The sequence below is a fragment of the Rhinopithecus roxellana genome, chromosome 18 (genome assembly GCF_007565055.1).
Source record: "Rhinopithecus roxellana isolate Shanxi Qingling chromosome 18, ASM756505v1, whole genome shotgun sequence".
NCBI classification, from domain to species: Eukaryota; Metazoa; Chordata; class Mammalia; order Primates; family Cercopithecidae; genus Rhinopithecus; species Rhinopithecus roxellana.
This window is the reverse complement of record NC_044566.1, coordinates 52,007,792-52,023,689: the sequence shown is the minus strand read 5'-3', so window position 1 is coordinate 52,023,689 and position 15,898 is coordinate 52,007,792. Positions and strand designations below refer to the sequence as shown.

At 43.3% G+C, this 15,898-nt stretch overlaps 1 protein-coding gene across 2 annotated transcripts in view; it reads right to left on the bottom strand.

Moving 5' to 3' along the window:
• Positions 1-252: 252 nt before the first annotated feature.
• FOXO1 (forkhead box O1) overlaps positions 253-15,898 on the bottom strand; it is a 111,284-nt gene continuing 95,638 nt past the window's right edge. For both annotated transcript variants that reach the window (XM_010374522.2, XM_030922046.1), the window contains 2 exons: positions 4,036-5,387; positions 253-3,560 (listed from right to left, as the gene is read on the bottom strand). In XM_010374522.2, the coding sequence (XP_010372824.2) occupies positions 4,050-5,387 (1,338 nt within the window). In that variant the 3' untranslated portion in view covers positions 253-3,560; positions 4,036-4,049. The remainder of the gene's footprint in view (positions 3,561-4,035; positions 5,388-15,898) is intronic.

The following is a 15,898-nucleotide window of genomic DNA, read 5'->3' as shown; positions in this document are numbered from 1 at the left end:
ATTGATGTAGTTTCAGACATTCCAAAGATGAAGTATTCCAGGATTGTTATCAGGGATTGTACTTGTTCCCCATCTCAGGGGACTACGGTTTGGTCCCAGAGGGGCTGTTCCCCCTTTCCTCCAAAGGAAATACCAGATTTGAACCAACCATAACACTGTGGCTGACAAGACTTAACTCAAGTATTTAATAGCTGCACAAAAAACTTCCTAATAAAGAGCTTATTCTGCATAATTAGCAAAGAAAGACACCCAGCCATTTAAACATAATTTATGTACATTTATGGCTTTATACAATTATAGCAAAGATTGTTCTTGTGTCTGTAAGTACATCAACATCATCAGGCACTTCTCAGAGAGTATCGGAGAACAGGAACGTGGAATCTGCACTGTTACTAAACTCGGGTAGCGAAATGCAGGAGGCATGACTACGTCCTGATGGGACTTACATGGCCATCCCTGGCCACACTGCCAGGCTGTGCCCACCTCAAGGAGAGGCCAACTGTAATGCCAGGCTGGTCTGTTCGCATAAACCACAATGCATTTTTTTTTTAAATGAATGATTATTCCCAAACTAAAACCAGAAAAGAAACTTCTCTTTTAAAATTAGTTATAAATTAAGAACTCTTAAGAGCTTGAATGTAAGAATTTTAAGTTGGGGCTGGGGTTATTGGTAGCATATATCCAGCAGTTGAACAAGTCCAATTTGTATATCGTTGGAGAATGATTTCCATTTTAAGTGTCCTTATCCTCTTCTTGGGATGTTCCATTGATTTACTTCTCACTGGGATACATTTGCTCATTAATTTAGACTTTGTCAGTTTGTCAAAGCAGAACTTTCCAAGTAATACATCTATTACCTAAATATATTCCATACGTCTATATTACGGCAACAATACATCTTTATATTTAAAATATCTGAATAGCTCTATAATACAATATGCTTTTAATAACAGTACAAACCAGAGAAAATAAATCAAACAAGGCTGCATAGGTGATATCATTTGCACATTTCACAAAGCAATCATGTACAATAACTGATATATACTCATTACTCCAGAAAGTCAGTATTCTTACAGGAAAAAAAAACTACCAGAGGCCACATAATGTTTGCTTTCCAGACAGACCAGATGCTTTTCCCTGGACCTCACTGTTGTCAGAGAGCTACCCAGGATTCATGTCAGGATTTCAACACACAATGGCGGCTTGGGGGAGGTATAATTACCCAGACTCAGGAGGAAGAAACATTTTCCTAAGAGCTACTCTATGAAGTAGTAAGATTTTAACAGTGATTTTAAGTGTAGTTGTCTCTTCAATGAACAAATGGGGGCTCTGAGGTTCCTTGTATTATGGTGCAGTAATGGCATGGGAGGAAAGCGACAGTGCGTAGCAACAGAAATGAGTACACAAGTACTTTGGCACCAAGTTCAATTACACACCCGGGAGGCCGTGCTTAGAGGAACTCGGGTTTCTAAAACCAGTTATGTCTTGGAGTGCCCAAAAATGAGGATGGTTAGAGTGGTGGTGGTTCAATGAATCTTCAAAAAAAAAGATCACAGTGGGAAGCTTACAACAGAGCTGGCTTACTGTAGGCAATCTTATCAGGAACACTTGTGTTCTTGTTAAACATTTAGGAACTACCAAGCCAAAGAAGACGCAATTAACATACAAGACAAAGCAAGTGTGATGTGGACTATATACAGAAAAATTAGATCCCTCTCAAGAACGCAAGAGGAACAGTGAGTGCTGTGCACCTGTTCTCTTCATTGTGATGACTTTGGGCTTTCCACATGACTTGAAAATACTGATGGACTGAATAGGACACAAAGCCAATTAATTTGGTCTGTCAGTTACAGGTAATTGGGAAGTAATAAAACCATAATGATAGGAATTACAGTTTAGGTTGCTACAGGCTAAAGACATTTTCGAGTTCTTAAGCCAAGGCTTTTAACATAATCTCAATGCACAACTTACAGCTGGAAGTTTTCAAATAAATCTCCCCAATTTTTAAGTAAGTTCTATTCCATTTGCTACCCATCTGAACTTATGAACATAAACTCTACAAACCACACAAGTCCCATTTTTAAATTCCCTCCTTCCACTTGAACTTCCACAGTGTGCTAAGTAACCTAATCTGCAGCAGAAGGGAGAATGGGAAGAAGTGTGAGTGTTGACATAATTCCTCAAGGCAGAACTACAAAACCAACCTCCACCTGGACTGAAATAAGAGCAAAGAATTACGAGGGGAAACTTTTGCTAAAGCTCAGCTAAAAATGGTGAAGTGGATCAAAATCCCTTGTTTGACAAAGGACCATTGCTTTAGATGCAGATCTCCCTTTTCTGATCTGCAAACATTATGAGGCCTCCCAGGACTACAGAGGTCTCTAGAGAAGACTTGTTGCTATGCAGTGCGCATAGTTCAGTAGAAGCAGATGAAATTTCTTTAAAATACATACATAAAAACATATTAAGTTATCCTAAATATGAAACGCAAAGTGTCCATAACTATACATCACTTTCCTGCCCAAATAGGGCCTGAAACGTTGAGTATGCAAGTACTAATTACAATGATTTAAGATTAGTCAGAAACATCACTAAGTAGCATCCCAAAGTGTACAAACCAGTTAAGCACGTATAAAATTAGTACTAATCCAGTTAGAATACAAAATGAAAATTATGAATGCTGCCCCAAATATCTGTGGTTCCACAAAATTTACAAGCCGACTATGTAACAAAGTAGACTCTAGTTTTAAGAAAACATTATTACAGTTCAGTATCTATTCCAAAAATGTTCTTAAGTCCCACCAATAACGTCAAAAATCATCTGGAAATTAGAACCATTTGAATGTTTGTACAAATTTGCAAATAACAAAATAAACAAACAAAAAAAAAATAGAAAAGACCTGTACAAAGCTGGCATTTAACCTTTTTTTTCCAAAAGTTTAACAAGTCCATTAATTTAGCAGATTGATAACAGGCTACTTGGTTCTCATGTGAATTCTGTGGCAACGTGAACAGGTCCAAAGCTGTTCAATGGAGGTGCAGAATGGAGATTCAGTTCTTTGTGATCCGTCAGTTCCGCAGAAAACAGGTAGTACAAACCAAAGTTTAACTTATCAAGACATGAGACCCATCACAGTATTACAAAAAGAGTATAAACTTTCCTTGGACCAAATGGATATTTAAAAAAAAAAAAAAAAAAAACCACACACACAAATACAATCTGTATCTACTGCTTATATACAAAACGTGAAAGCACACCAGGATCTGAAAATCTTTTCTGCAATTATATGGTGTAGTGAGTTTGGCACTTCATTGTAATGAAATTTCCAATGGCACAGTCCTTATCTACAGCAGCACATAACCTGCACACATTGGGCAAACATCCTGTACAGGAAAAATGTCTTTGCTGCCAAGTCTGACGAAAGGAAAAAAGGAAGGTTTTTTTTTGTTTTGTTTTGTTTTTAAACCAAGAAAACTAAAAGGGAGTTGGTGAAGGACATCTTTGGACTGCTTCTCTCAGTTCCTGCTGTCAGACAATCTGAAGTACTTTTAAGTGTAACCTAGGAAAAAACACATACACACACACACACACATACACACACAATGAAAATATAGCCAAATTAAAATCAATTCAACTTAACATGTTAAGAGTGGCAGACATACTTAGGGGCAAGAAGCTAGAGCTTTCTCAAACAGCTCTAAAATCATTCAATGAGGAAAATTCTACTTTACAAAAAACCCTTCAGCATTTGATTTATATCAAATGTATTCATTTATTGAAGAGCTACTAAAAAGATGCAGCCATCGAACTGTCAAAAAGAAATCTTTAAAGCAGTTAAAGGAAGCTTCCTTCTGTTTAAGCTATGAAGGAAAATTGATAAGCTGCAAAAAGGACAGAGAATGAATGATAAAAGATCCCTCTCTGCAAGGGGCAGTCAGTTGACATCAAAGATGTGCTAACCATGGCAAGTTACTGTGTTCCTCTCTTTTAAGTTCTATTTTTCAAAAGGTCTTTTGATATTGGGGTGAACTTACCTGCTCACTAATCCTCAGCCTGACACCCAGCTATGTGTCGTCGTCTTGACACTGTGCGGGAAACTTTGGTTGGGCAACACATTGTCAAAATTAAAATCCAATGTATCTCCATCCATGAGGTCATTCCGAATGATGGATTCCATGTCACAGTCTAAGCGCTCAATGAACATGCCATCCAAGTCACTTGGGAGCTTCTCCTGGTGGAGAAGGCCCATTCTGCCATAGCCATTGCAGCTGCTCATGGAGGAGTAGCCCCCCAGGGCACTCATCTGCATGGGGTGGGGCAGAGGCACTTGTACAGGTGTCTTCACTTGGGTCAGGCGGTTCATTCCCGAGGTGTGGGGCATGGTGCTTACCGTGTGGGACAGGGCACGCCCATTAACTGCAGATGACTGCTGAGCGTGTCCAGGGTGGGTATGGGAGTTGGGATTCATCATTTTGTTATGAGATGCCTGGCTGCCATAGGTTGACATGACCGAATTAGGGCCCATCATGACGTTCTGGCCCAGAACCCGGCTGTTGGGTTGAGCTACCCCAGGATCAACTGGTGTCATAATGTCATTGTGGGGAGGAGAGTCAGAAGTCAGCAACTCCTTCAAGAGTCCAGGTGCACAGTTATACTGACTCATCCCTCCATAACTTGACTTATTGTCCTGAAGTGTTTGCATAGGCATCTGGGGTAAAGGGCTCATGCTGGATTGGCCATATGTATATTTTTGGTAGTTTGGGCTGGGTGAATTCAAACTGGTGTTTGGTGGCGCAAACGAGTAGCATGGTGTCTGCTGCATCATGGTGCCAGGTGAGGACTGGGTCGAAACAGTTAATGATGTTGGTGATGAGAGAAGGTTGAGATTATCCAAAAGATTTTCCATGTTTTCGGGATTGCTTATCTCAGACAGACTGGGTAAAGTAGAGGCCATCTTTGCGGCAGATGGCGGGTACACCATAGAATGCACATCCCCTTCTCCAAGATCATCCTGTTCGGTCATAATGGGTGAGAGTCTCCCACTAATAGTACTAGCATTTGAGCTAGTTCGAGGGCGAAATGTACTCCAGTTATCAAAGTCGTCGTTGCTATGAGAGCCAGGGCTTGCAGGCCACTTGGAAAACTGTGATCCAGGGCTGTCCCCAGCACCCTCCTGGCCAGACTGGAGGGATGCTTTCTTCTTGGCAGCTCGGCTTCGGCTCTTAGCAAATTTACTGTTGTTGTCCATGGATGCGGCTCTTCTCCTGGGAGATTTCCCGCTCTTGCCGCCCTCTGGATTGAGCATCCACCAAGAACTTTTTCCAGTTCCTTCATTCTGCACACGAATGAACTTGCTGTGTAGGGACAGATTATGACGAATTGAATTCTGTAAGGCAAAACATCTTATTAGAAGTACAATACTTCTCTGCTTGCAAAACTTACTATTCTACATGTATTACATGGAAAACAAGTAAAAAATCTTAAGAGTGTGTGGTACAGATTTTCATCTGAACAGTCCTAATGGCTCTGAAGTCACTACAAAAGATCTCAAATAGCATAGGAATAAATAGTATCTTATCTTAAAAACAGTATCTGTGGCTGGGCACGGTGGCTCACGCCTGTAATCCTAGCACTTTGGGAGGCCCAGGCGGGCGGATCACGAGGTCAGAACATCAAGACCATCCTGGCTAAAACAGTGAAACCCCGTCTCCACTAAAAATACAAAAAATTAGCAAGGCGTGGTGGCACACGCCTGTAGTCCCAGCTACTCGGGAGGCTGAGGCAGGGGAATGACGTGAACCTGGGAGGTGGAACTTGCAGTGAGCCGAGATCGTGCCACTGCACTCCAGCCTGGGCGCCAGAGCAAGACTGGGTCTCAAAAAAAAAAAAAAAAAATCTGTATTTTAATTTAATGAAGGGATAAAATTTAATAGAAAGTATTGAAATACCTCCTTTTATACAGCTATATTTTATGGAAAAATCACAGGAACTGGTTTTAATAACCGCTTAAATTTTGCTTAGCTACAACAGTACTCTGTATCAAAGTGCTATCAAAAACCCCTTCCATTCTACTATCCTTAAAACTACTGCCAATTCTCTTCAGTCTGAACATGTGCCCTTTACATAAAGAAATTTTATATCACTGGGCCCACATGCTTATAGAAACAAAAAAGATGAAAGAATATAGAGAATATAGGCCAGGCATGGTGGTTCACACCTGTAATCCCAGCACTGTGGGAGGCCAAGGCAGGCACACCACCTGAGGTCAGGAGTTCAAGACCGGCCTAGCCAACATGGTGAAACTCCATCTCTACTAAAAATACAAAAATTAGTCGGGTGTAGTGGCAGTCGCCAGTAATCCCAGCTACTTGGGAGGCTGAGGCAGGAGAAGGAGACTGCACTGAGCTGAGATCACTTCAGCCCGGGTGACAAGAGTTAAACACTCTGTCGCAAAAAGAAAAAAAAAAGAATATAGAGCTGATCAAGAATTAAAGGCCCCCAAATTAGTAAGACTTGGATTCATTCACACTTTTAAAGTCCATTAAGCAAATACAAGTGAATATAAGGAAAACAGAGTCATTGCTTTTGTATTTGAGAAAGCTGATCTGCCAAAAGAAATTTTTGTTTTATTTCAAGTAGTGCCCCTACCCTCCAGTTCTACCAACAACCAGTAGTATGAGTAGGATGCACCAACTAACTCCATGACACACCTCCACGTAGCCAGAGGCTACACTGTCCAAACAGACAACCTGGGATGGGAAGAAATGACAAAGAATGCAAAGAGCTCTAACACTCAAGCTAGCGCAGCTTCATGACTAATCATGCCACGTTTATCATCCGTAGGCCAACTAGGGAAGAAAAACCAACCATTTTTCTTTGGAGTACTTGGGTGGCTCTGCTACTTACTTACCTAGGTGACCTTGGGAAGCTGCCTAGCCCCTAATGTCTCTTAAGTTTCCTCACCTGTAAAGCAGGGATAAATTATAGAACCTTATCAGGGTTGTTACATGTATTAAATGAGATACATAAAAATGCTCAGTGGTGCCTGGCATGTAAGCAGTCACCATTAAGGGAATATTAGACCCCAACTTAGAATAGTGGTATCCTGCGCCCCCAAAGTCCTGCTCCCCTATTCCTATTCAGTGTGGCGTGTATAGGAGCTTAGAAGTAGTAGAGATACAAACCCACAACTGCAAATACATGGTGAAAGGGGCCAGAGGTGGTCTCTCCAAGTTTCAGTAGAAACACCAGAGCCAGGCTGCAGATGAGAAAGTCATGGTTTGATTTACCTCCTCTACAACACACAGTAAGACGGTGTTCAGGAGAGTCCATGGGACACGTGGAAAAGGAGACGAGGGAAACGCTGTGAGCTCCCCAGGGGGAAGGGCCTTGTCTTACAGCTTCTGGCTCCCAGCACAGTACAGGGCACACAGCCACTGCAACTTGTTCATTCAGCAGCCTGTTTCCTCAGAGGTCTGCTCCCAAGGCCAGGAGTGGGATTCTGGGTGTCCTAAGACCCTGGAATGTGCACAGTCTCCCAGCTTTCTTGGCCTCATCTGCCAAATGGATGCAAGGCTCAGCTGACCATGCCCCCTGCATCTCTGCAGGCCCTCTTCTCAACCACAAAAAGGCTCTGGCTGGATTTGTGGTCACCCAGGGGTGCAGCCACAGCGCCCACATCCTCATGCCATTGACATGGGCCCCCCCAGGACCGAGTGCCAACCACTGCGCCTGAGCAGAGCCTCTGCACAGCAGGATAAGGCCTGGCTCCAACATGAACTGGGAGAGAAGTCTTCTCTCATTAAAAGGTGGTAGAAGAGAGAAAATGGAGGGGCCTCACTTTCTAAAGGGAGATGCAAAAGTCAGGGTAAGGCCCAGCAGTCACGGCTCAGAAATCCACATTTCAAAATGCCCTCTGACTTCTGTACTCATTCCGCCTAAAGATTTCAACACGGCAGCTACATGACAAGCCCTCCTGCCAGAGCATACAGTGAGTGTGAGAGTGGGGAAGACACCACCAGAGCCCCAGATTCCCAGCTGGAGCGGAGCAGGTGTGTGAGTGCATGGCAGTGACTGTCTCCTGTTCCCAAGACTCCCTGCCTTCCTCCGCACCCAAGATCTACCCTCACCTTGAGACATGCTGTGAGGAGGGCCAGGGCCTTAAAGTCGGTACAAGAATCCCTAAAAGAGGCCAGGGAGTACATTTCCCTCCCATCCTATTTCATTCCCCTAAGATTCCCAAATTCCTATGGGAAGGCGCTACACACACACATGCATGCTCTCACAGAGCCATAGCCTTGTCTGCTACACTCACCAACCCCAGCGGAACAGAGTTCTTAATTCCTCCTTAATATCAGCAGGCCTGCCCCTGGGGTAGCGCTGGAATGCAGCCCTGCACTCTGACCCTGACGTTTTCTATACACTGGATTGGAAGTCCAGGCATTTGCACAATATTCCATCATGACAGTTTTGTTCTTTGAACACAATAGACACACAGATAAGCTCCGATGAAATCTCTGGAGGAGAGGAAGCTTGACTCCTGTCCCTGTCACATTTAGTTAATGATAAAGGGGGAAGAAAGATCTTCCCAGATAGAAGCTTCCTGGTTGTTGCACTGACTTGGGGAGAGTCGGTGAAGTTCTCTAACATTCATGATAAGCCTGTCAGATCACTGGCAAGCGCAGCTGGGGGTCATATTTAAAAAGACTACAGGAGACCTAATAAGGAAATCTTTAAAATAGTCAAGAAGCATTCACTAACTCAGGTGGGACATATACTAATTTAGACTTAAAAAAAAAAAAAAGCCACAGCAGTCTCTTACTTATCAAAACATCATATTACATATTTTTCTAAGAGGACATTTCAGGTCGCTCTTTGAGTAACAGAGCTGTCTCCTAACTTTGCCAACAATTAAATTTTTTCCGAACAGGAAAAGGTTTGCTGTGCAGGGCTTGTTACATAAATTCCTGTTTTTCACACAGCCAGCAGGACATTAAAGAAGCTACGGTTTCTAGGGGGTGGGGTTTGAAAAGGTAAATCTTGTAAAAATGTGTTGCTATTAACGACGTTGTGTCTGCACTCCTCTACCGGCCACGAGAGAGGCTAGATGAAAGAGCAGTTCACCAGAGGGACTCCGCAGCAGAGCCGCGTGGCACTGCTGGGCTCTGAGATATTATGCCCTTGAACTCCCAACAAATATTACCTGAGGACAGAGGCAGGGTGTCAGGACAGAGGCTCATGCCCTGTCAATCACTTGCCCAAATCCAGCGGTTTCTACATGACAACAGTAGAGAAACACAAGTCAGCCAATCTCCTCTCCACTAGCTTGTTTCTCTGCACCACTCACAAGCCTCTGCCATCTGCGTGCCTGGCCACCCCAAGCAGTGCAGCATGTGCTTCCTGGGAAGCCTGACCCAATGAGCTCCACAGACGGGGGAGTTGGGGAACCCCGACATGGTGTACTTGCTTGTTCAACCTGCTCTGCTAGCTGTTCTATGTTCAGATTCTGAGCTCCTTAAAGAGCAAAGGGCCGAAGTTTGTCTTTACTTTCTAATACCATAGCCTCAATAAATGTTGCTTGAACCCCAAAAAACATTACAAGGAAAATACGGTATCTTAAACACTACACATCTCCATCCATTTGAGTACCAATTCATGTCAACTAACATTTACTGGAAACTATTTTGTGTTAGGAGTAGTGAAAGACATGAAGGAAAGAGACACAGAACATGCCCTCCAGAAGCTTTTCATCTACCTGGGGAGAAAGTGAGTCCAGCTTTTGATGTACCTGGGGAGAAAAGAGCCACTTAATAGGACAGAAAACAACACAACCCACAGACTGTCCAGAAGCATGGACCTTTTCTTTCCAAAGGCTGCCACCCTGCCCTCCATGCCCCAGTTTCTGTCTCAGCCCAACTGTCCCCTCCAGAAGCATTTCTTGATGACCTCATCCCATCCTACAGCTCTAACATGGGACCTTGCTTACTCACCCCTCTTTATGATTCCACTATGTTGGGTCCCTGGCGGGGGGCATGCCTGGCTCCCCACTACACTGTGAGCTGCTCAAGTGAGCAAAGGGACTTTTGTCTGTCTTCTTGTACACTGTATCCTCACAGCGCCAACACCATATGGGGCACTCAAGTAACAGTTGAACAGATTAGTATTTCCCACATTTACAGGGTTGTTGCGAAGATTAAATGAGATAGTATGCGTGGAAAGGCTTACCTTAATCTCTACTAGCTAATGTTACTGTTATCACTACTGGCATAATAGCAGCCATAAAATAACATATGTCTGTGTTTTACAGACCTATCTATGTCATAAACATTAGTCTTATTTCTTTATAACCACACGATGCAGCTCTCACTTAACATGAGGCTTTTTGGTATGTTAATTACTGGAAAGATTGACTGGTTTGGGAAAAACAATTTTTCTCTTCACACTAGATATTGCCTCAGAACTGATTCAAATACTAAGGTAAGTCTGTCAGTGCCCTGGTCAGCCAGTGTCACTAGAATACTTAAGTCTTCTCAAGGTGCTGCAGCCAAGCCACATGTGCAGGCATTACACATTGCTGGGGCCAGGGCCCTCCAAACTCTGGACACAGTCAGCATGTGCAGAGCAGCAGCAGGGGTTGGCAGAGCAGGGACCTCAACAGGCCAGTTGGGAGGCTCCACGAGGGATGGTTCCAACTGAGCACTGCTATTCTATTCCCTCACTGTTCTGCCTCTGTGGCTGGAAGAAGTGAGGTGCTGAGGCTGGTCCCCAGAGATCCCTGAGGACACAATGCCCTCCCCAGGATGCTCCCAGCTGTCTAAGGCAATCATTAGATAGCCATTGAAGTGCAGGATGAAATCTTTACAACTTTCATTTACTTTAATTTTTTTTTTTTTCTTTAAAGACGGAGTCTTGCTGTGTTGCCCAGGCTGGAGTGCAGTGGCACGGTCTTGGCTCACTGCAACCTCTGCCTCCCGGTTCAAGCAATTCTCCTGCCTCAGCCTCCCGAGTAGCTGGGATTACAGGCACCTGTCACAATGCCCAGCTAATTATTTGTATTTTTAGTAGAGGCGGGGTTTCACCACATTAGCCAGGCTGGTCTTGAACTCCTGACCTCGTGATCTGCCTGCCTTGACCTCCGCAAAGTGTTGGGATTACAGGCGTGAGCCACCGCGCCCGGCCTACTTTAAATTTTTTATCTCAGTCTTTTAAAATTCTTATTTGTGAATGTATTATGTAATACCCACAATATATTTAAAGTGTATAAACAAGTATGTTTTATCAAAAAGGGTATGTGATTTTTTTTTTTTTTTTAATAAAAACCATTTACAGACCACTAGTCAGTCTTTCACGGTAGCCTTCTAGGAGCCTGAAGGCCCCAATAAAGATGATCAAACCAGCAGAACTAGCTCTAAGTCAAGTCTAGGTTGACTTTGCCCCCATCCTTCAAGACTGGGTTGAAAAAAAGAGACCTGGTCCCACCCTCTGCTTGCAGCTCTCTACCTCCTCAGAGCTGAGCCTGGCCGCCTTCCCAGCCACTTCTCTTCACCCTGGCCTGGAGACTCACATCCCCAAATCCTGCCTTCCAACCTGAGCTACCAGTTCACATGCATCTAGCTTGTCCCTCAGCCTATATGAAGACCACCACCTGTCAGCCAGTGATCTCCACACCACTGCTACATGCTGCATTTCTTTCTGCTTGGCAGCTCTATGATAACCCTGGTCTTTATATTTAACCAAAAACAATGCAAAATCGCAACTTATGCCTTGCTCATGAAACCCTTAGATGGCCTTCATATCCCGTGTTTCATATTTTTTATTTATTTTATAGTTTATTATATCAACTATGTATTTTACAGTTTACTGCTGTCAATACATCTCATTCCATCCTTGCAACAGCCCTATATCAGCAGGTATTACTGGCCTCACTTTAGAAATGGAAAAGGAAAAATTAAGACTCAGAAAATGATCTGTCCAGTTAGGGCTCAAAACAAAGTTCTGTGAGTCAACCTGCAACCCCACTGCTGGCTGAAAAACTATCCCCTTGGCTTCACCACTGTTAAGAGGAATCAAAAGAACATACTTAAGGCTGAGGTTACATGTGTGCACCTTGAGGGAGCAGAAATAATTCTGTTCACTGGTTTATAAAGCTCATTTTCTGCCTTAACACAATGTGGCCGGGTGCGGTGGCTCACACCTGTAATCCCAGCACTTTGGGAGGCTGAGGCGGGCAGATCACAAGATCAGGAGTTCAAGACCAGCCTGGGCAATATGGTGAAACCCCGTCTCTACTAAAAACACAAAAATTAGCAGGGCATGGTGGCAGTGGCCTATAGTCCCAGGTACTCGAGAGGCTGAGGCAGGAGAATCACTCGAACCTGGGAGGCAGAGGTTGCAGTGAGCCGAGATCACGCCGCTGCACTCCAGTCTGGGCAACAGAGTGAGACTCCGTCTTAAAAAAAAAAAAAATTACACAATGTGATTTTCTTTTTCTAGTGGGTTCTTCTTTATGGCAGGAATCCACAGCAGCTGAAGTGTGCATTTCAGATGTGAGCATCGTCCTAGGGAAAGCCTGTGGGGACTCACAGACAAAGCAGAAAGGTCCCCAGAGACCCCCAGCTACCTAGAACTGCCTACCACCCTGCGTGAAGGTGTGAGCAACAGCCACCAAATCCAACAAAAAGAACTTCACACTCAGAAACTGGAACATATGATTAAATGAATTCATTGTCCCAGAAATTCTAGAAATTCTTTCAAAATGCTAGACAAACTAGATTTTTCCAAAGCATTTTATCTAATTTATGTGAACTTTCTCAATGTGTGCAATTGTTACGCAGGCTCCCGGCATGGTCTTTATTCCCTCCTCCTCCTTCCTCTCTCTTACACCATCTCTTCCTGCACTTCCACAAGTGAAAACAAACTAAAGTAGAAAAATCTATTCAACAGGGTTCCCATTAAGAGTTACTAATAAAACAACAACTTTTAAAAATAATCCATTTTGTTTGCAAACAGAAGGAAAACATGACCTTTTGCCAACCCTTCTTTTTACAAGAGATGTCAGTAGACACACGTTAGCAATAGATAGTATGTAAGTCAATTTTACAAAGTGTTTTACACAAGATCTGCTAAGAATAGCTAATCTACATGCTTACACCCTAGATCCTTCCATAAGGTTGGTTCATTTCCCAGAATCGTCTCCTTCTTGCCTGAATATCCTCAAAGACCACTATACCCCCCACTACGACCCGCAGTACGCAGAGGTCTTAAAGTGTCTCCACTGATCCCAGGGCTGTGGGCAGAGACTCGTGGCCTGATAAAACCGGAAGGTACTTCGAAGGTCATCTGGTTCAACACTTTTGTTTTATATTAGGGAAACAAAGTTCAGAGAGATTGCAATGCAAATGGAAAGCTTATGGGTGTTCATTTACAAAAAATAGAACCACGTGGAGCTTTAGTACTGGAAGAAATGTAAAGCAAGTACCAAGAACATGCAATATTCCTCCCCTAGCCAAGCCAATCCTTACCTATAGTCTCAAACCGTTATAGACACAAATTTAGTTCTACACAGTTTTATCTCTGACTCTAGTCATTCCAAAGGAAGGGAAAATATGACTATCGACTGTAAAAGGAATATAGGAGATTATGCTTGCATGTCAAACAGTACTAAAAAGACAAATGGAAGAACTCATAGGTGTCAGGAGAAGCTTCATGGACTTGGGAAGTACACTGTGAGGCAGAACCGGAGGTGCCGGCTCTGGAGGCAGAGTTACCTCTGGGCCCTTCTGAGTTAAGCCCTGGATCTCATCACCAAGCCTGTTTTCACATCTGTAAAACAGTTATATGCACGGATGGCATGATATACATGAAATTGCCTGGTGCATCGCCTGACACAGAGACAATAAATGCTGGCTATTTTGCTTCAGGAAGTGAAAGAATACATAAACAACAATTTTTTAAGCCATTATGAATGGTTGTAACTTGATTAAAAGTCACTCATCACAAACTTCCTGTTTAAAGGCGGCCAGCCTTCCTCAGGCTTATTTCCATGTCCTCACAACTGAGCTGCAATCCTTCATTTACAGAAAAATCGCATTTTCTCCCTGTTAAGAAAATTTTAAATGAAAGAATTTGAGCACTTAACTAGCATATTCTGTCAACTTTTGAGGTGACCTGTGTCAGAACACGTGTGTCCAGGATGTTGTTCAAGTTAAGGGAGATGCAGCAGTTATCTGATAATAGATTAATTTTTAATTTTGAACAATTTTTAAAATAGATTAGGTTTTGCTATGCTGCCCATGCTGGTCTCCAACTCCTGGCCTCAACTGATCCTCCCACCTCAGCCTCCCAAAGTGCTGGGATTACAGGCCTGCACCACTGCACCTGACCTGATGACAAATTATATCCAGGATGGCGATTATTAGAATGATGTTCTCTCATCTCTTCGCAAATACTAGTCACCCATGACTATTTACTTTATGGAAAACAAACTCTAAAAGAGCCCTCAGGCCAGGCACGGTGGCTCACGCCTGTAATCACAGCACTTTTGGGAGGCCAAGGCAGGTGAATCACGAGGTGAAGAGATGGAGACTATCCTGGCCAACGTGGTGAAACTCCGCCTCTACTAAAAATACAAAATTTGGCCAGGTGTGGTGGCAGGTGCCTGTAATCCCAGCTATTTGGGAGGCTAAGGCAAGAGAATTCCTTGAACCCGGGAGGTAGAGGTCGCAGTGAGCCAAGATCACGCCACCGCACTCCAGCCCGGCAACAGAGTGAGACTCTGTCTCAAAAAAAAAAAAAAAAAAAAGGCCCTAAGATGTGAAGAGGTCAAGGAGTATAAGAACATACTACAGGACAAAATGTTTGGTAAAGAGGTGCATTACAAGTAAATGGGACTGTGGTATAAAGGAACAAAGAAGGAAGAAGGGGGCCACCTTCTACAAGACGGGGGGGCAGAAAGCTTTACGACGGAGGATGCTCTGTGGTTTGTCTGATCTTTATTAGCCAAAGGCCTAAATATTCAGAGTAACATTTCAGCCAATAACCTCACACATTTAGGATTGAAGAAAAACTCTTCAGGGACAGAACAGAAAATGTACTTAATGATACTACACCATACCAAAGCTTTTGCATTTCAGAAGGTAGTAATTAAAAAGAAGCACTACAAAATTTCACTGTGTCCCACATGAGAACCCTGTAATAAAGGAAGCTACCGTTTCGTGAAAGGAAGGGCAAAGCCCTTTAATTTTCAGGAAGTGAAATGGAAGTCTCCTATACCATTCAATACTATGGGCTCTATGCAGTATCAGAAACAAAGGACCCCAAAAAGACAAACCCCAAAACAATCCAGGTGAGGCGAAAATGAGCAATAACCTTAGACACCAGCTCCAGATCACAAGGCATTCATTTTAATCACTTTTCTTCTATAACCCCTCTGTATCAGGTACTAATGTGGACCCCTGTTTAAGAAAAGCCTGGAAAACAGAAACTATCTCACACTGTCACACGCTTGGGTTTAATGATACCACACAACCCAAACAAGGCCAGCTCTCAAATGAATGTCATCAACCCTAGCTAAGAAGGTCCCTGTGGTGGATATCCAGAGACTAAATTTCATCTAGCTAAAATTCTTCTAAATGACTTGTTTAAAGAGATCCGTAGGCGGATGGGGAACATCACACACTGGGGCCTGTCGTGGGGTAGAGGGAGGGGGGAAGGATAGCATTAGGAGGTATACCTAAAGTAAATGACGAGTTAATCGGTGCAGCACACCAACATGGCACACGTATACATATGTAACAAACCTGCACGTTGTGCACACGTACCCTAGAACATAAAGTATAATAAAAAATAAAAAAAGAGTTCTGTAGGCTACCAAGGATTTCAAAGTGGAGCTTGCTTCCC